At 40.6% G+C, this 21,306-nt stretch overlaps 2 protein-coding genes and 1 pseudogene across 2 annotated transcripts in view; 2 read left to right on the plus strand and 1 right to left on the minus strand.

The window, feature by feature from the left end:
- Positions 1-1,200: 1,200 nt before the first annotated feature.
- Positions 1,201-15,485, minus strand: LOC143333128 (vascular endothelial zinc finger 1-like). Its single transcript, XM_076751067.1, has 5 exons — positions 15,381-15,485; positions 7,726-8,471; positions 4,100-4,169; positions 3,831-3,993; positions 1,201-3,686 (listed from the first exon to the last, which is right to left on the minus strand). The coding sequence occupies exons 1-5, from the start codon at positions 15,411-15,413 to the stop codon at positions 3,325-3,327; spliced, it is 1,374 nt and encodes a 457-aa protein (XP_076607182.1). The 5' UTR covers positions 15,414-15,485; the 3' UTR covers positions 1,201-3,324.
- A 2,433-nt stretch (positions 15,486-17,918) lies between these two features.
- Positions 17,919-19,696, plus strand: LOC143333011 (gap junction delta-2 protein pseudogene; annotated as a pseudogene).
- Positions 19,697-21,020: 1,324 nt separating this feature from the next.
- LOC143332898 (unconventional myosin-XVIIIa-like) overlaps positions 21,021-21,306 on the plus strand; it is a 57,261-nt gene continuing 56,975 nt past the window's right edge. The window contains exon 1 of the mRNA XM_076750735.1: positions 21,021-21,119. The gene's annotated coding sequence lies outside the window, so the exon portion shown is untranslated. The remainder of the gene's footprint in view (positions 21,120-21,306) is intronic.

Below are 21,306 nucleotides of genomic sequence, written 5' to 3' on the forward strand. Positions count from 1 at the left end.
GTGTTGTGTAGGGAAACCATATGTATTGCTGTGTTATTCCAATCATGCCATCCCATATGGGTGGCTCACAACACTCAATTAGGGATGTGAAATCCTCCTGTCTGCCAATTCCCTCTGGAATGTGTTGGTTGCCAGAAACCCCTGAGTGGTCAAAACTTGTAAAAGGACTGGTATTGGCCGGTTTCTAGAGGTTGGTCGTTCTAAAGTTGGGTCCAATTCAGCACACAATTCCAAGAGAATTACTCTTAGGAATCAAAATTGGCTCATAAGCCAGTTGTTATCATGGGCCAAAAAATCCTTGTGGTCCCTGAGCACGCTCTCCACCCAAAGAGCCATCGGCACCATCCTCCAGCAGTGCTAAAGCAGCCATTATGAACGATTCTTTCACCCGATAGTCACCAAAGTAAATATTGGATCCATTTTCCAAAAGCCCCATATCTTCCCAACACTCTAACACTAAAACACCATTTTTTAGACACACTAATCAGGAGCAAATCAAGTTTGTTTGAGATCTGACTCAGCAACACACTCTTGTAACATCTGCGGCAAGTGTAAACTTCAACACTGGGAAAGTGACAACCTTTTGAGTTGTTGATCCCTTTTTATTTTATTTTATTTATTTTTTCCAAACTGGTGAATGTATATCAAATATTTACATGATTTTTTGCTCCGTTTAGGTCTCTACCAACAGTATCTGGACCTTTAGCTTAAGAAGTTTGTCTTTACCAGCTAGCTAGCTTGAGTTGCTAACTTTGCCTATCACTGCTAGATGTAGCCAAGTTCAATCTCATAAGTGCTTTGCTGTTGTTTACCCCATAAATACTTACTTTATGGGGTATTTACTTCCATAAATATGTTCAGACTTAGCACATGACTGGACTGTGGATGGTCAATGTGCTCTCGGAATACCTCATGAGGATGAAATTGAGGACTGCTGCTGTTTATTTATTTTTGAAAAAGCAGTGGCCAATGGGGAAACGCCAGCACTCGAGCAAGTAAGGCCAGCTTTGCTGCAGTCCAATCAAAAACTAGCAATGGGGTTTGGAAAAGGGTTGACAATATGTAAAGCACAATGTGCAAATAACAGGCAAAACTACATTTTCTAGTTAAAACACTCCTCTAAAACAGAGATAAATAGTAAGAAACTCATGAATTTGAAACTGTGCTTTCTTACTACTACACATTACTTAATACATATGAACACATTTGATAGTTTTCTTTTATTTAGACAACCCAAATAAAAGGCACATAACATTGCGCATGTTTATGTAATAATTTGACAAACATACATTTAAAAAAAATGTAGGAATGTTTGACCTTTCTGCTAATCAGAAAGCCTAGCCTCTCATATATACAAAATTACCATTGTTAATGTTCTAATACAAAAGATTTATAAAAAAGGTTATCTTATCTTTCACATCTATTGTAACTACCATATCCTTGGAACTAAAATAGTTTTGTACAAAGATATACATTCAACTGCTTTCACAAGGGTCCTGGAATTTCCAATTATTTGTTTTCCTTAAAAATAAAGAGATGTTCAATTCCACAAGAAATGTTCAGTTTAACACATTATTATTGTATCAAATTTGGCAAACAGGCTATTATAGTGTATTTATGTAAATGCATAAGAACAAAACAAAAAAAAGCAACACTAATTTTTTTTTTTTTAAACAAAACTTGGGAAAAATGACAAACATGCATATTGCATTTTTCAGTATAAACTGAATCAACTCAAAGAGCTGCAACACTGTTGAGACCACATGGCATTCATTAAAAAATAGTTAATGTTCAACAGCTACAGTGTTGGGGTCATGCAACATCAATCTTGTCCCATTATTTTAATGGACACAAACTTGCATTTTATCAAACTCGTCCAGATCTCGGCCACAGAACTGCAGCCTGAGCTGAACTTGACCTCAAAGGAAATGTGAAAAAGGTACAGCGTGTATGCCATTGCACAGTAAATGATTATTCAAATGGACGGCTATGTTTAAAATTAATAATGGTTGGACTTCTTGTCCCTGATTTCAGCAAGTGTCGGGTATTTTAACACCTCAATGCCAAATGATTTCGGAAATCTAAGAAAGAACGTGGAGGAGTCCAGAATCAAGACACATGGTCGATATATACTGTACTCGATTTTAAAAGGAACCAAGTTCATGAGTAATGGGCTTTTATGTGTGTTTCCTGAGTGAGGGGTCCTTAGTATCATCTTGGGGCTATGACAGATAGATGGTACAAAAAATAAACAAAAAAAAAACTAATTAGTCACCATTATGATGACAGTAACAGCCTGAAAAAGCTTCACTACAAGACCAGGCCTTTCCACGGTCAGCCACTAGATGGCCCTCAAGTGCAGGCTGGCTCACCAAAACACTTAAGACTCCAATTTGATCTTTGATAATACTGCTGTTCACCTGTATGTAGGATATGCTTTCAGTGCAAGACTCATTCCATTCGGACTTCATGGAAAAATGAACACTACAAATAGGCAAAGAAAAACAAACCGTCGTGTTTCCATACAAATAGAAAACAAAGTACAAATATGTTCATTGTCAAGAGGACAGTGTCGAGATATCCACTTGAATAACAAAAGCAAAAAAAAAAAAAATTTAAAATGCTGAAATGCTGAAAATACATTACTATGTCAACTGTACAAGTTAGTCACTGTACCTCAAGAGCATACCTACTATCTGAGAAGAAGAAACAAAAGCTATAGCACTGTGAAAAAATATTCTTCCATGCAAGTGGAAGCTGCTGTCCCTTTTACTAGACTCATTTCCTATAACATTAAATAGATAGTGATTAGCAGGCTATAGTTAAAAAACAACATACAAAATAACACCCAGAGGCTTTGGGAGAGAACCTGTAAAACATCAAAAACAGCAATTTATAGTTATTGCTTCAGTCCATTTCTCATCTCCCTTTTACAAAAAGCACAGGTGTGTTTTCCTACAGGGCGCTCGACGAATCCTCTCCTCTCATGTGTCAGGATACAAATCACAGTTTCATCACTCTAACTGACTACACTAAGTCTTACGCTTGTCCTGATTTCAAGGTAAATCCTACTCAATTTCTAATCAAGTGTTCTGCATCTCAGGTCAGTCACTTAACATTAGTTGGGACGCCGCTGTGACTTGGGGGAGCCCCTGCCGGCCGCACAGCTCGTGTAAATATTCACTTCGGGGGGGGGTTTGATGAAGTGAACGTGGTACAGGAGGAGAAAGAGCTGGGCTTGAGGTGCAAATGATGAGGACAGGAGTCTCTTGGTTTACTTCATTTTCCCTTTCTTTCTGGCCAGTTCAATGCTCTCTCTCCTTTTTACCACGGTGGGGAGGAAGGCAAGACTTGGGACAGAAAAGACATGCTATCCACGGGCCTCATGGCGATGTTGAGCGGACCGGCCATATTCATTGGCATGGGGGTCGTTATTGCGACTGGGTGGGCGATATTCATGGGTGCCGAGGCAGGGATGTTGACAGAGGCAATGTTGACAGGCCCGGTGATGGTGACTGGGTGCTGGAGGCTGACTGGAGATGTGATGTTGACGGTGTTGGTGCTAATGTTCATTTGCGCGGCGATGGTGACGGGGTTGTTGTTGTTGCCCCGGTTCATCGCTGTGGTGATGGGGGCAGAAACGGTCACAGGTGTAGCTGAGGCAGAGTTGCAGACTTCATTACCCTCTGGAAAAAGACAAGAAAGAGTGTTTAATTGTCAAAGTAGTTTTTTATTAGTAGGAGATAAAAGGATAGCAGAACCCACATTTTAATGGTATCAAAACACCAGGATGCATCATCAATGTTGTCATGTTCGGGGGTGAGACATACCTTTGTTACAGGAGTTAAAGTTGGTCTGTCCATGAGTCTTCAAATGGCTGGTGATGTAGGCTGCACTGAGCATCTTCCCACAGATGCTACAGGTGACCTTGCCCTCATGCCTGATCATGTGGGAACGGAGTCTGTCTTTGGTGGCAAACGCAGAGGTACAGGCCTGCAGCCGCACGGCAGATGGGGTCAAAGGTCAGCGGAGTACATCAACAATATAACTAATATGAATAATAATAGTAATAATATGGAAGCTGGCAGAGATGACTTACCGTTACTTGACATTTAAACGGTCTTTCTGAGGAATGCACATGCTTCACATGGCAGCTCAAGTGGTCTGGCCTAAATTTCAATAAAAAAAAAAGAAAATAACAGACATTTAATCTTTGGACTAAGTGACATGATAAAAGGATAACCTTTCTGCACGGAATTGTGGAAGCACGTGGATGTGCCGGTTGCTTTGATAATGAGGGGGGGAAAGAAAAGCACCCAAAAATTTTAGTCAGTGGTAGTTAATTCTCCATGATCAATCGTGCATGAATTAGTTTGACCTAGTTTCAAAAACGCACCACAATGAGATGGTAAATTTGTTCTTTTTCCACTTGTTTTCGGCGTGAATCGACAGTTTAGCATCACACCACACTCCTGTTCATTTTCCTGCAGCCTTGGCTTTTCTTTCAGGAATATAGAGAAGAATGTTATTGAGAATTTCCAGGAATTTTGTTGGTACTTTCCTAAAATCCTTGGCTGAATTTGCTCTCTGAGGATCGAATTATTATATTTCTGACAACCGCCAACATCTGTGAGAAAGAATTAAATGCATGTTTGTAGTTATGAAACGATAAATACATTTTTATCCGTATATCTTTTACACTCTGAAATAGGTGCATATACAAAAATATTTATGAAGCTGAAGGATAAAATAAAACATTGATTCACACATTCTTGTGTTGTATTGTATAATTCACTGTTCACCGCATATCAGCAGTTGCAAGAAAACACTTCTTGCCTCTTGACCTTTACGCTGAAACTCCAGCATTCACAAATGCTTCTTGGCACTGATCCTCCTCTGTCAGCTTGTTAGTTCTAGAGAAGCTGGGAGCTGAATCATGTTAGAAGTGCCATAATGGAGTGAGTAAGGGCAGCTGCTCCCAAACCCGAATGTTTCATGCCTTTGGATTTGAAAAAACAAAACAAAAACAAAAACAAATACTAAAAACAAACAAACAAGGAGAGTTTTCTTTGTGGTGTCATGATCTACAATCTTTATTTTTTTTTAATCCCACTGTCAAGGAGAGCAGACTCCAGACAGTGCCTGCCTACATATCTGGCTGAGTGGCAGTGACTCAGTGCCCTGTTATTCAGTCCCCATTCTCACTTTCCAGTATGCTGATGAATCCCTACCTGACGTCACTGTGTTGGAGGCATGCCTGAAACTGCCCTACACAGCACAGTCCTAATGTTACAGCTTGGCTTGGGTGCACCGCTGATGTTTTTGTTGAAGTTGTGTCGCAGCACTGAGCTCTTCTGCTGTTATCAATAGCCTCTGCTCACTCAACGCCGATTTACATACACCAAGTACTTTGGCTCTTAAAAGCACAGCCAATGTTTTTTGTGTTTCTGAATATGAACCCATCGTGAGACCTTCTTAAACGACATGTTTATTCCCTACATAGCAAATGTGTTGACCTGAACATTACCGCATGGTTCACTGAATTCCCAGGGGAAAGAGAGTCTGTGACATGCTGGCGGGAACCGCAAAGTGACAAGTGACGCCTCCCCCTCCCTTGATACTCTACCACTGGTGCTCTCCCATGTGTGACTGTTTAAACATGTGGTTGAAATGGCGTGGGGGGTCAATACAAGTATAAATCTAAACTGCTTCACAACTAGAAGTGTGGAAACACAGCCACTGGGAAGCTAGACGGACAGAACACAATCTCCCCTGTAAACGAAAGCACTGCTGGCTGTTCGGGTTGCTGTTCAGTGAACTTCTGGTAAAGCGGAAAAAAAAAACATGCAGCATCTGATGACTGCAGTCTTTGTTAAAATAAATCCTCTCTTTATATTAACAACTGTAAACATCATCATATAACAAGGCGGTAATTTTAGCATATAAGGTTCCACTTGAGTAACACATGAGCATGTTTTTCTTAGTAGAAACCCATCAGAAGCTAACTCTGGGACCGCACAGTACATAGTCAAAAAAAGGCATGTTTGTTAGAATTTGTTTATCATTATGTTATTTTTAAATTCCATGCAGACAAGTCAAGACTCCTCTCTTTGACCCTGGAATGCAACCATCAGAGGGTGAAATTACTTTCTGTCTACACTACCATAAGAATAAATGAGATCTCAGAAGCATGCTTCCTGTTTATAATAGCCCTGTTACTTGTTGTTACTTGTTGATTGGCAGCCTATGAATAATCTAGAGCAGTTGTACAAACAATCTTTTTTGCATTTGCCCCATTTTCTCACCACTTTACTATTTGCTGTTGTCACTGCACATTGTCCTTGTTGCTGCTGATCCCATTACCTACCAAACACCTCAGATACACATACAGAAGAGTTGCAAGCCTTTTCCTTTTGCTATAGTACAACACGCAGACAGTCACAGGTCAACGTGAAACAGTGGCTAGCACAGCAATGGGGGCGATATACCCAGCTGCCCCCCTCCCTTTGCGGCTTCGTTTTGTTCGTGGGAGTCCCAAGGCTGCACCGGCCTGTCTCAAGAAATAGGTTTATTAAATTAGTTGCAGTGAATAATACCTGAAACAGATGCTTCAGTACATGCTCTACATGGAGGGATTTAAGGGGGACTCTGCGTTTTACTCAGTAAATTTGTCTTTTAGGTGACTAATCCTGCTTTGTGACACAAGCCCTGGGAACAAATAAACACAAAATATTTCCAAAGCTATTCACTGACTTAGTGGATCACTTCAAGTGCCTGTTAATGTACTGAGTACGGTATGCTTTTTTCACCATTATGCTGCTGGTCTAGGAGGGAACATAACAACTTATTCCACCACCTCAAGAGCTATATGAGGACTGTGCAAAGACATTTGAAACGGGTAATATTATCTCCCCATGAAGTCTGTTGCTAGCACTTAGCAGCCATCCATTGCTGAGGGTTTGCCGGTCTGACTGATTGTGACAGGTCTGTCTGGCAGCATAGCGAAAATATGAGAGTTGAAAATTCATCGAACCTTTTTCTTCACATTTTTACTCTTCAAATATGGTGAAAGATTTTTTTGGAAGGAGCAGCATTAGAGAGGTATTTAATAAAAATATTATGGTGGAAAATTATTTTTCTATCATTATCATAAAACACTTCACAATTTGAAGGAAAAAAAATGAACAGGTTTGTTCTCAATACAAGTGTGTGCTTGTTAGTTGTATTATCTACAGAAATACTGCCAGTTTCCATTAAAAAACGCTACCCATTTCAACTGGGGACTCCCTAAAAACTTGGTATTCCATCTACATGGACAGTTTTGCAGGACATAGCAGTGAACGCCTCCTTCAAGGCTTCTGCCAAAATGTCTTTAGTGAGTCTGGTGATGGGACATAGGCCGTATAGGGAGCATGGGTACGATTAGGTGTGAGGTCTCCTGTAGGTTTAATACTGCAGTTAAGACAAAGATTAGGTTAATAAACAACTTTTTAGGTTACGGTTTCACAAGCTCATCCAAAAACTGACAAGATGACCCGATACGGGTCAATGAGATTGAGTGTCAGGCACACTGAGTGATGCAGGACGTGAGGCACCACCTCTGGGTGAAATGCAGCAGTTCTTGGGAGTACCATTTCACTTTAGTGACAGTCACAATATTAAAGGACAACTCAAAAAGGAAACATTATGAACAACCTTTCAAAAGGCCCAAACTGTGATCCTTACCTGGAAAAGCCTTTCCCACACACAGAACATACGTAGGGCTTGTGGACTCCCCCGTCATGAGAGCGAACATGGTAGGTCATTCGGTCCTTCCTTTTAAAGCGTTGCTGGCAGATGGGGCACTCAAAGGGCTTCTCATCCGAATGGGACAGCTTGTGGCGATTCAGATGGTAGACATCACGAAAGGCTTTACCACACATCTCACAACCGTGGTTCTTCTTGACAGGTTTAGCGGGTTTCTTGGGGATGTTTTGCTGCGGCACATTGCCCATTGCAGATGATGTCATAATACTTGAGGAAACAGAGGTGGTCGCTGTGGAGAGGATGCCTGCTACTGTGGAGATGTAGGAAGGGTTGCCGTTGTTCTCTCGTGGCATGGTGGAGATCATGGGTACCATGGTGGGGGCTGTCTGCGCAGTCTTCTTTGGCCGCGACACCATCTTGATACCGGTGTGGCTGGACTCATGGCGTCGCAGGTGGTAGCTGTCACGGAAGGCCTTGTTGCAATAGCCGCAGACGAAAGGTGTTTTGCCTTTGTGTTCCTTCTTTATGACAGGCACTGGTGGCCGTGCACCTCCTCCACTGGCCACATTGTCTTTGAGGAGATCGACGGCACTGGAAGGGGGCTTCTGGTCTATTTGGATGGGCAGGACAGGCTTCTGGTCAACTTGTTCTGCTCCTGCATTAAGAAGTGGCAGCAGGCTGTTCTGGGCCACCTGGTGCTGGTGGTGGAGGGCTTCATTGGCCTGCTGATGAAACAAACAAACAAACGCAGAGATAAATATTTGGTTGAGCCTCGATACATACATCCATAAATTTGCTTGCAAAATGTAATACAAGCTTTAAGGCACTGCAACAGCTAATACTGAAGGGTGAACATTTATTGTAACACAAAAGTGAGCACTGAGTATTAAATACTCTGTATAAAATCAATCACATCAATATTGGGGATTGTGGTCTCATAAAAGCATGAATTCCTCACTGTATTATTATTATTTCCCAAAGTCTGTATAAGAATTACAAGTGCATGAAAACAGCAAGGGTCAGTAACATGTGACAGAATACAAAATGGGCTCTGGAGCTGTCATTAATGAGGTTGACACAGCATGCCACTAATGCAAAAGAATCCAAATGTACTGAATGAAAAATGATCCCATCATGACAGTGCTGATTCATCATGTGACTGCAAAGCAAGCATACCAAAGCAGAGGCACGGCAGAGTCCAGTGCACCGGAGAGCAGGCCATTAGCTCAGCTATGGAGCTCAGTTAGAAGTCACAGTTCTAGTAGCTGTCTTCAAATTTAACACTTCCTTCAGTATAGTCCCCTCAAAGTAACCCCCCCCCCCCCCCCCCCCCCTCCCCCGCCACCAAAATAAATAATTACGGCTTTTATTGTGAAGCAGCTGCAAGGTATTTATAATCCTTAGGGTCAGCTTGAGTTAGTTATGTTGTGACCAAGGTTAGACATTTGTCTAAATCTGCATTTTGACAATAACAAAAACAAGTTAGTCACCTGCTTATGAAATACCTTACATTGCTGTTTACCTCAGGCCTACCCTCTCTATCTCCAGTCAAATGAACAGAGAAGCTGTCACAGAGTTAGACACACACTATTAGCAGAGACAGGTTTTAATGGTTATTTACTAATTTCTATTAATTCAGATACCTCTACAGTTCTAGCTAAGCTTGTATTAAGAAAACTACTTTAAATTACTACTTCTGTTGAAGTTTCTCTGGGTTATTCTGCGGTCATCTCTTTTTCTTTTTTTTTAACACAGCATTTTCAGACAAAAATTGCATCACAGTGAACACCGTTGTTTCAATAAACGGACACAGTCAAGACAACTATGTTGTCAACCACCAGCAAGAAAGGGCAAGGTGAAATGCTTGACCTTTCCCTTTGAGGTTCAATCATCCATCGAAGAAGGCCAGCCAAGAAAGGAGTTGCAAAAGAGGAGGCAGTGGAGAGAAAAGAAAAATGAACCACACAATGTCCTCCTTATGTCATCTAGCCTATTGTGAGAGACACAAATCTGAGCAGTGATGCCTCAGCAGGGGATCTTTGTATGCTCATCTTCATTGATTTGGCTCATCTATTCATGAGACAGGGACATTGTTTATCCACACACTACTCAACTAAACTAGCCGTCATTCCCTCATACGCAATGGGACCTGGGAACTTGTGGAGAATGCCACCAAAGCCCACCATCCATTTGTCTAAGCACCTGCTCACACTTGCCACCTTCCAGGATTAGTCATCATCATGCCAGTCCGCTGGCACACCAGGGTTGGGAGGGAAGAGGGGGTTACCAGCCGGGAACCCTCTTTGTGAAGCTTGTGAACAGCAGACACAGCCACTGCAGACAGCCTGCCTCTACACAGAGGTGCAGGGCCTATAAGCTGCTGTGCCTTCATGCAGCTCTGACCATTTTGACACAAATGTGCTCTGACAACTGGGGCTGCTCCCTCATAAATAACATCAAAATGGAGGGAGTGTCCTGATGGCTCCATGGGCCACTGTAGACTTGAATTGAGCTCATGGTCTGAGTCAGATTATGCACTTTGTCTTTCTGAAATCTTTTGTGTCACACTCTACAGCTGCTTGCCGAAATCCCCTCTTTCTTTGAACAAAACTTAACAAAAACTGTAATTGATAACACAAAAATGGAAGGACAATGCAGCAGAAAATGTATATAATATAAATAGAAATATATATTTTTTCCTGGTGCTTGTAAAGTCTTCTTTTCTCCTAGTTTATGAGTTCACTTGTTCTTAAGTTTTGAAATCTCTGACTGCTACTCGGGGCCTTTGCTGAACAGACCCGGGTTCTTACAAAACATTACTTTAGAAATGTTTGTAATGCTAATGCTACATAGTCTGTAAGACTTTATCTTTGCTTGTTGATGCTATGCATTCAAGTAGAGGTTTGTCAGTTGTGCTAGCAGTGAGCAAAATGTTTCAGTGGAGGTTTTGATGCATTAATTCTGGGGTTGGACTGCATCGTGTAATACTATGGTACAAGCCATTTCCATCCAACTCACTTATCATTCTCCCCAAAACACTGAAATCCATGAGCCAAACCCTCTAAAAGGGGTGGCATTTAAAACAACATCCCATAGCAAACAGGCCTGTCAACAAGGTGTAGATACAAAGCAGCTGCAAGATGTAACGCACCTTAAAATCCATGAAACTTGTATTACCTGGGAGCACACAGAGCTGTCTTGATTCTTAATGATTTCTTAAATGTGGCAAAACTGGGACTTTACAAGGAGCTACTGTATCTAAAAAAAAAACACTCAGATGGAAGGTAACTGATGAGGAATGAACCAACATTAAAAATAGTGACCCACTAGCTGATATACAGTACATCTCTCATGCAGCATACACATGGCACAGACTCATCAGTTAGTTTTTTGGGCACCACAGCTATGATGAAATTTCTCATCCTGAAGGACTCAAGAGTGGCATCTCATTCCCTGAACTAGAAAGACTGATTTAATACAAAACCACAGTGACGAATGATACCTGTCTGCTGTACTTGTATGCTTTGGGGGTTTACACCAAAAACTCAGTGCCAAAGCTGGACACCCAAACATGAAATCATACTTGAAGCAGAAAGCTATAGAAAGCCAACAGTTAGCTAAAAAGTTCAACCTTTGCCAGCAATGAGAACACCTGGTGAGTGATCTATTTAACAGTGATGTAAAACACTGTATCTCTAAAGCCATCTATAATTTGAATCTGTGCTACTAAGTAGTACTTAATACCATTCCATTGTCATCAGCCTTTGCTGGCTCAAAGGCATTATTACTACAGTTCTGTGAGATAATATACCTTTTTCACAGCAGACATATTGGCTTGTCATAACAGGAAAAGCACAGGTGTAATTGGTAACATTAAAAACGACTGCATTCCATTTAGGTGAGCTAGTTCCAGGACCCTGGGAGTGTGCATGCTTGCTCACTGGGACACTTTTCTGAGCCATTGTTAACAAAATTTGTTTCACTTTGGGTTTTCCTGCTACGACAAATCAAAACGTCTACTTTGAAATAGATCTATGAGAACATTACTAAGCAGTACATTATATGAAACTGATGAAATATTAGTCACTGCATCTCTTGAGGCTCAGTTTCACAAAGGTTGCCGAGTTGTTTTTTCATATTTTCTCATTTCATTAAGTCTACAACTTGGGGGATGGCGCTAGTGACTTGGACTTAAACCTAAAGTTTCTGACTAATATTCCATCTCCATTCATCAATATATTTTAGATAAACAGTGAATCAAATTACTTTCAAAAAGCAATTGTTTGTCATGATGGACCTGTTTCAAGCAAAACAAGTGCTAATAAAAACCCGCAAGAAGATACCTACTCAACGCAGCCGGAAAGTGTCTATTTGGTCAACATCGAGCAACTAAAAACCCAGACATTTCAGGGGTGAGTGGAGATCAAACCATACTGGACATTGTCAGGTGGCCACAGACATGACCTCAAATGTTGCTATAAGTCTGCTGGATGTGCGAGTAGCCAAGTCTTTGCTACCATGTTACCCATTACTTGGTATTTAGCTATTCAGCTTGATTTAATGTCTTTCAGCCCCCAATGGCAAAAATGATTAATGCAATTTTACATGTAGTTGGAAAACTTCTTTGACATTAAATTTGGATGGATCACTGAATGTGAGTAACTTAACTGGAATTTAGCCAGCTGGTTACTGTATTAAGAAACAGATCCATTGTAAACCAGCAAATCAACAAAATGGCCTCCAAATGCAAAGTGCATCACCAATCAGCCTTCTTTTAACCATATTTATAATATTATTATCTTAAGATGTGTCTATCTTTCAAACATTTGAAATGTTCAGTGTAGTGCATCCATCTGTTCAAGCCACATCAAGCAGAACTTTCAAATCAGTCAAAAGCCTCTGGAATCAACAGATAAGTAGCACTTTTTATATTTTTTTTTCTGTAACCATAATACAATTAATAGTGTTTTTCTAGAGAAGTGATCACAGCCTCCAAAGGAAGCCAGAATGAAGTTTCAGGCACAGATGGATTGCAGGAGGACTTCCTCACTTCTGGGCAACTCTTTAGCATTTTCCTGTTTTGTCTTGTTTTTCCCCTGCAGAATTACTGGTGTATCACTGCACATCCTGAGCCAAACTGGTTTAGACAACATGATTCACCAGGGGGTCTTAACTGTAGCCCGATGGATATTGGATTTTTAATATATTGCATACATTTCAAAACTAAGGAGCTGAACTTATGGTAATACTCAAGCTCATTTACACAACAATATGGACAATATGGCCTGACAAAGTATTTAAACAAGAATAGGCTAGTCATTTTTTCAATCTACACCGCTTAATGAAACACCTCTCTGTAAAAAGGGAAAAGTGGAGTACTTTAAAACTAAAAAAAAAAGGTGCACAACATGATGGTAGCTGATTGAAATATTGCTCTCCTTACATCAAGCGGCCGAATGCTAACTGCACACACATTTACATGAGATTGACACAGTAACAGTGCGAGGTACATAATACATGCAGGGCTTCTGGCGAGATGCCAGATACTCCACAACAAGCCACACTGTCCAGCTGCCTTTTTCATCTCCAACAACTAGTGCTCAGAGATGCAAGAAAGTGATCAGGCCCTGACAGCAGGGCAAAAGGTTACTAATACTGCAAAGAAAAAAAAAAAGGTGACGTATCCCATAAGCTGTGCATGTGCAACTTAACTTTGTTATAAATATGATAAAAAGCACCCCACAGTGCATTATTCACACTCTTTCCAACTCTTTGCTGGCCTTAAATGAGGTGGGGGTAGTGTTAACGCTGGGAAAGAAATGTTAATTTTGCCTTAGCAAGACCTTTATCCACAGAAAAAAATTCTGAAGTTCTCAAACATATTTCCGATGGCTCAAGCTTCCCTGCAGCACCGTTACCAAATCAGCCTCCTCCATGATTATAACTGCAGCAGCCTGGTCATGATGGCACACAACTTATATGGCTTTCATCTGCGTGTCCTCTATTTTATCAGCACCAGTTTGACACATTTATATTAACCTAATTACTTAATTAGTTTATGAGTACAGAGGACTGAAAGTGGTACAAAGTAAACAGGTTTCCCTGAAGATCATACATGTTTGTCAGAGTATCAAATAAACACCATTGGCTGGCCTGCCAGTAGCAAGGGACTCAAAGTCCTAGCTGACCCTGCTCTGTTACATACAGCCACGCATATAAGGCTGCAAGTTAGCATCCAGCAACTGTGGTGAACGTGTGAGCGGGGGTGTAAGATTTGATGTAAGACGAATCAAAGTATTTTTGTGAATGAGACTGAACTGCTGCAGAGTTCACTGAGGAAGTTCCTCCCACGGCAAGTTTGTCACCCCCCACTAAACCCTAAAACTACACAGAAAAATCCGCCTAAAGACCTGTAAATACACCGGTGACATACTTGGAAAAGGGGTTCATATGCTGTTCAAAAACCGGACAAAACGACAACCGAATCCGCGGGAAAACATTTAATCTTCTGAGTTCTACCCTCCAAGTAAAAACTAGGGGGTCTTAGATTTTTCCATGTTCACACTAGGCTCAAATTTTCGAGGGCTAAGAAAGGCCATGGGAATAAAACATTTCATTCATTTCACTGAACAATAGACTTCCATCTTAGCACACGGTGAAAACCACTAAACCGTGGCAGATATCACTCAACGGCGGCACTCACTTTCCGGCTGCAAATGGATTTTTATAAATTGCGTAATGTCGTTTCTAATTTCAAATGTGCCTCGTCGTGGCTAGTGTTAGCTGATGTTGTGTGCATAGTTTGAATTCCTTTCCGCCGCGGTCCCCCCAGAATAAATAGCTAGTTAATAAACATGGAGCCGTACAGCCACGGCTATCGAGTCATGTAACGTTAGTTTTGCAAGCTCATTACGGCAGCCTCGCCCAAAATGAAGCTAAATTAGCCAGCGAGTTTGATAAAGGCAGCTTAAACATCGTTAGCTAACTTGGCTAGTTACTGCCGAACCGGCTGAGGCAAGCGGAAAGTTCACCACGGACTTACGAATCCGCCGTTAGTAAATCTCAGCAGCTGATAACCAAAGTATACTCTTATCCGACCGTACTAACATTAAATACTCAACATCCAATTTATTACTGGTATTATCCGTGTTACAATGAAAATCTTGGCCGGCGTTACAGCTCATTATCGTACGGCGTCCGATCAAAGCCCTCAATCACAGGGGGAGAAAAAAAAAAACAGGTCTGTCTCGATTGTAACGGTGCAGTGGCGTCTCGGGGCTTACTTCAAATGATCCCGCATGTTTTGCTAGCTTCGACTTGGCAAACAAACTTCCAGAAAATTCAATTGCAAAATGCTGTCGAGTTATTCAACATCCATTATCTAAGTAGTCATATAATAGAAAAACAAGGCATATTTTTCAAACACTCGCGGGGGAGAAATGATTTTTTGTTCTAGCGTCATTCCCAAGCCTCACAGCTGGAAGCCTGGATTCATATACCATTGTTTTGCTTGGTTACTTGATCCTGGCATTACTCGTTTAAAAACTGGTTTTACTGCTAAAATATCCTGTGCTTACTATTTTTACGCTTGTTTTCCGAGCTATCCCAGTTTCCCTCCTTAAGAGTCAACTTACTTGAAAAAGAAACGTACTCCAGCTCGGCTCCATTTCCACACTTACTAATTCTGTAGGAAACCAAGTAGAAGCCTACAACAAAGCAACCAAACATGGCAGCTGAAACAACTTCCGGTAACCTCGAGGGTTGAACCACTGCACATACTATTTAGGGGGGTATTATATTTAGTATGTTAAAAAAGAACAATTGTAGTCGTTTATGTGGCTCATAAAACATAGATAAATAAATAAAAACTGTTAACTAGAAATGTATTATAAAACACTCGTGCAAGAGATTATATGAGTCGATCCTCTCCCATCACAGAACTAATTAGATGAAATTGGATTTCTATATCACCCCTCTGAATGGTTTTCCGCTGATTCTGCGAGGGGCATTTGTTATAATCGACTACTGTCGCATGTGGTTGGGATATGATTGTATTTTTGTAACCCTCCATTAGTTTTTATAATAAAATTGGAATTGGAAAAGCGGTTTGTTGTGCATTACAAACATTTTGCCTTTGTTCTTCCATGTAATAAGAGGTATTTCAGCTTAAACGGAGCAAGACATAATCCGCGTGCGTAGCTCTTTATTTTCATTCATGGGATGGGGATGAATGAAAACGACAGAGCCCATAAATTGTACGAATTGCCTCTAGTGGACCAAAATAACATACATTCAGTCTGCTCCTTGACGGCAAATGTGAAGTTTAAAGTAAATAAAATGACAAAAAATGTTTTGCTCGTCATGTTTAATATGATTTCTTCCTGTAGAATTTGGAATTTGTGCATTTACCTCAGAAAATCTCCCCATTTTTTGGTCAGTTGGCAATGGATGACTGGATGAATGCTTAGCTTCTAAATGTAGTTGTTCATGAGATGTGTATTAAGATTTTGTCACACAATATTCTAACATTATATATAGTAACATTATATGATCAGTGAAAGTTGAGTGTGGAGGAAAATCTAAATCTAAATATGGCTTTAAGGACAGAAATGACACTTGACACAATATTCAAATCATATCCTGTCAGCAGTTTTTCTACAAATACGGTAGACGAGTGTTTAGTCATGATTCATCTCAGAACCAAATACAGTTATGTCCTTCACTGGGTTGTATAATTCATCATCAAGCTGTATAACTAATGATTAACTAACATGTGGAGGACTCAACTCTCAGAGTGGAAACTGACTCACTCTAGAGATGAATCACAGCTGCCTTGTAATATCCTGATGTTTTAGTACCTGTCTCAAAGATGTTTCACACATTGGCCTTCAGTTTAGTCGCTTGATAGAAAGAAATGTGATATATAACTATGAAATATTCTAATAAATAACTAATATCTCTAAGGTAATGAGTCTTACTAGATGTACACAGACAATATTAGGAAAACAGGATCCCTGTGTGTGGTCAAATGACTTCTTCAACCTTGTAGACAGCCAAGAAAAAGTACAGAGACATCTGGAGTTACAAGAACAGTAGGTAATGCCAGATGACCTTCATATGCTGCCCAAGAGGCTCAGATAACCAAGACAGACACGATTGCATGTCATTCCAACATTTCCTTTAAATCCAGCGAGGCTCACACTGCACGCCATGTCCCTGTCCCCCGTAAGATATCTTAAAACACTAAAAAATCAACATTCCTATTCAGCTAGTAATTACCAAATGGATACAGCAATCAGTTTCAAGGCAGCGAAAGACTGCTGTTTAATGCTAATGTCACCAAAGCAACATATATAACCCAGATTGCTTGGCAGCACCAGACGCTGTACACAATGCACACTTGGCCAGTGTGCATGCCAAACAATGTTGAACTGACATCATGACTGTAGGACCACTTGATAAAAAGATCATCCTTATTCTAATGACAAATACAAGTGGAAATATTCTTAAAACACTGACTAACTCTGAATGAATTCCAACCGAACACTAAAAACTAGTGTTCCCACCTGAACAAAGGCTTGCCTCTGCAGCATATACATGTAACATCCCCCTTATGGATAGAGCCACTCAGTAAAAGAGTGTTTGTTAAATAACATTTCTTTATGAGCTTTTTCAGAGTGATTTCCTGCTATGTTGCTTCTTTATTTAACAATTTAACACAGAGTGGGCAAACAGTTATGTTTATGAATAAGATTTAAGATATATTCTCTGGTCCATTACAATGAGTAAAAAAGAAAAAGAAAAAAAGAAGAATTTCGAGTAATTCTGAAAAGTTTCATCATAAAAGGCATGAAAACTGATTTGTGGTGCTGGGGGGATTCTCCACATTACATTTTGATGCATCCACCAAGACCAAAGTATAAAAATGTTCCGGGATAACTGGACTCACATTTCAGCTGTAAAATTAAAGTGAACACAGATCCATGCTGGAATCAGTATTGTGCACACTCTTTCCAGTACGTTCTTTGAACTCTGCTCGCCCGCGAGCGGCCGTTCAGTAAAGGTGCCCCCATTGTACTTTTCAATCTTTGTCCCACTGTACATTGAAAGCCTTTATTCACATACAGTGCAATGAACGTTTCAGTTAGAGTTAGGGAATATGTGTGGTCAGCCCATTCTCCCCTCATTCAGCTCAAAAGACACGATAACATCCAGCAACGGGCTCCACTTGAAAATACAGTTATGCAGATTGCTTCCTCTGATATTTTTCCAGCTTTGGATAAGGAAGACTCTCCAAAGGTAAGCTCCTCCAGGACAGGAGAACAGAACGAACATCATAGAAGCTGGCTACATTTGACTTGTTTTCATTTTTAATGAAATATGTTTCAAGATGAATTTCACAGTGAATTCTTACATTAGGAGTACAGCTTAGGTATTACTTTGAGAATTAATTCATAAACCAGTTGGTAATTAGAAATGGTGTCTCGTCGAATGTAACTAAACTTGCTGGTGCACCGAAAGTGCTGGTCACTTACAGCTTAATGCAATATGCTCTTATGTAATAGTGTGTAAAATGTATATAATAAAATAAAGCTACATTATCATTTCATTTCTATTTCATGATATTTACTGTATATTCAAAGCAGATTTCTGGGTCAATATTTAAATCTAGATAATAATTGAAATCTGTACATGTGCAAATACATCTGGTTTCATGCACCTGCTTCCTTGGTAAGACTACTGAGTCATATTTTTCTCCTTAGAAGTGCAGAATGTTATAGAGGCAACCACTTCAGTGTTCACTATGATTATCTCTCTTGTTTCCACAGAAATGGGAGACTGGTCCATTCTTGGCCGCTTCCTAACGGAGGTTCAAAACCATTCCACAGTCATTGGCAAGATATGGCTGACAATGCTGCTCATCTTCCGTATCTTGCTCGTGGCCCTGGTGGGGGATGCTGTCTACAGCGACGAGCAGTCCAAGTTTACATGCAACACCCTACAGCCTGGATGCAATAATGTCTGCTATGACACGTTTGCTCCCGTCTCACACTTGCGCTTTTGGGTCTTTCAGATTGTTCTTGTCTCCACACCTTCTATCTTCTACATTGTCTACGTCTTGCAAAAAATCACCAAGAATGAAAAGTTAGAGGTTGAGAAGGTTGATGTGGTACCCAGGTCCACACCTTCACTTGAAAGGGACAAACACATGGGAGGAGATAAAGAGACGACGCTGGAGGCTGGCGGTCCTTATAACACAGCCTATAACAACGAGGAGTGGAGCTCACGGGAAGATGAGTGCGAGGAGAGGAGCCAGCTGGAAGAGGAAATGAGAGAGGTAGGAAAGGACCCAACCCAGCTCTCCAGCCAAGTACTACTTATATACATCATACATGTTCTGCTGCGCTCCATCATGGAGATAATCTTCCTCATTGGGCAGTATTACCTGTTTGGATTTGAAGTTCCACACCTTTTCCGCTGTGAGACCTACCCCTGTCCAAACAGAACTGACTGCTTTGTGTCTCGAGCAACAGAGAAGACCATCTTTCTCAACTTCATGTTCAGCGTCAGTCTCGGTTGCTTCATCTTGAACATTGTGGAGCTGCATTATCTTGGCTGGATTTATATTTTCAGAGTATTGTTGTCTGCATGCTGCACCTGCTGTAAGTCAGACAGAGACCCCATGCAGCAGGTGGAATTATACTCGGACAACAACCCGCTGCTGCTTGAGCTCAAACACTCTTTACGTGGCAGGGTCGTCCTGCAGACCACCTCCACCATGTCCCGGGACAAGAGTAGCAGCGTCCCAAACCAGGCCCCGGCCATCTCCTTTGAGACGGACTCTACACTGGAGTGCACCCCGAAGAGAAATCTGGATGAGAAGGAGCGCACCAAGACTAGACTGCACAATATGGCCAAGATAGGAAGAGGCAAAAAATCATGGCTGTAAAATGATTTTTGTGTCATATAGTATATATATATTTTCCATCTATGACTGCACTTGTATTTCTTAATTGATTGCAATTGAAATCTTTTCCGGATGAATCAGTTTAAGTAAGTTATGAAGTTAGAGATTATTAAACTGACTCACACAATTTCAGGGAGAAACTGTGATGCATTCAGTGTATTTGATTCTTTCCTAAGAAAACAGAATTTTGAAATGATTTGTAGATATTGCAATTTCTTTACAGCTCTTGATTTATTGGGTGTACTCTAGAGGGACTCATTGATATTAATGTAGTGCAGCATTTTATGAAACCGTTTCTGTAAATATAGTCACATGAATGTATTTGCTGTGATTTATTCCAACTTCCACTTACCGCTACACTTATTGAAGGCACGAGGACCATAAAGGATCCTTTGTAAATAGGAAGATGATGTAGCTGTTTAAACAGCAGTAACCTCAGACTTTGTTGGCCTGTTATAGGCAGCAGTGCACAAGGGCTCTGATTTGGTTGGAAGTCTACATGTTGGTTCAATTCTCTAACCAGTTCTCCAATTTAAGCCAAGTCAGTGGAGTGTAACCTGTAAAGGTGCCATAAAGTAGGACAAAAGGCTTGGTTTCCTTGACTTGGCCTCATATAACAATAACAATACATAACAATACATTTGAGAATTTGAATTTGAGCTGAAATGTAATAATATGTGCAAGAGTCTCAAAGGCACAACCACACAAATATATATATTTATGGGAACATTTTATATATTAGCACATATAAAAATATTACTTACAATATCTGATCAAGTCTCTTAATAAAGACATGTTGTGCTGAGTTCTAAGGTGAGTCCTGGTAAAACTGAGCAGGAGCCAGCGATATTTACCTGTGTCTACGCTGTACCTGCACCTTTAGAGCGCCAATAAGTAAAAGTACCAGGAGGGGTCACTGCTGTCCAGTTTACGCTTGTGCTGCCTTCATGTTCTGTTGGAATTTATATGCTCTAGAGCAGTTGCAGCATTGACGACCCAATACCATTATGAAACGATTTCTGAATTTGGCACAATTTGTCCCCGATGTAACATATAAAGATGGATAGCAGCACAATAGAATAGCAGTGTTACTTCATCTTTACTTTGTCATTTTTTGCGTTCTCCTTTGCACATGATTCAAACAAGTTCTATTTGATTTGTATTTTTCGTATTTCTATTTTTACAAAGGTCTATTAAATGAATTTTAAGAAATCAAAAACACAAATAAGAGATTTGATCTATCCTTAGGTCGTTATAAACGGCGTCAATGGTCTTAAGTCGGAGCACACGGCAGGCATTTGAAGGCATCACAAGTACATTTCTCGCACCTACTGACAATTCCAGGGAAGAAAATGCTGAAAACTTCATGCAGGACAACAAGACGATCATCTGCAAGCACATACAGGTAGGTCGGTGTCATATCTGCTAATAGCGATCACTTTGTTATTTTATATGAATGACATGTTTACACTCTCTACTGAAAGTGCTCCCTAAGGCCACCGGTGCCGGAGAATGAGGGCAAAGCAGCTTAAAGGGAGAGCATTACGGCCAAGCGATAACCCAGCTATGCCATGAGTAGCCTACAGCAAGTT

The sequence above is a fragment of the Chaetodon auriga genome, chromosome 15, assembly GCF_051107435.1.
Source record: "Chaetodon auriga isolate fChaAug3 chromosome 15, fChaAug3.hap1, whole genome shotgun sequence".
NCBI classification, from domain to species: Eukaryota; Metazoa; Chordata; class Actinopteri; order Chaetodontiformes; family Chaetodontidae; genus Chaetodon; species Chaetodon auriga.

Bases quoted from the DNA above. Each gene is read 5' to 3' on its own strand.
- LOC143333128 (XM_076751067.1), bottom strand. From the start codon at position 15,413: ATGGAGCCGAGCTGGAGTACGTTTCTTTTTCAA. The intron at 8,472-15,380 runs GTAAGTTGACTC...TTGTTTCATCAG, and splicing joins GGAGTACGTTTCTTTTTCAA to CAGGCCAATGAAGCCCTCCA. The intron at 4,170-7,725 runs GTAAGGATCACA...ATTGAAATTTAG, and splicing joins TGTGGGAAAGGCTTTTCCAG to GCCAGACCACTTGAGCTGCC.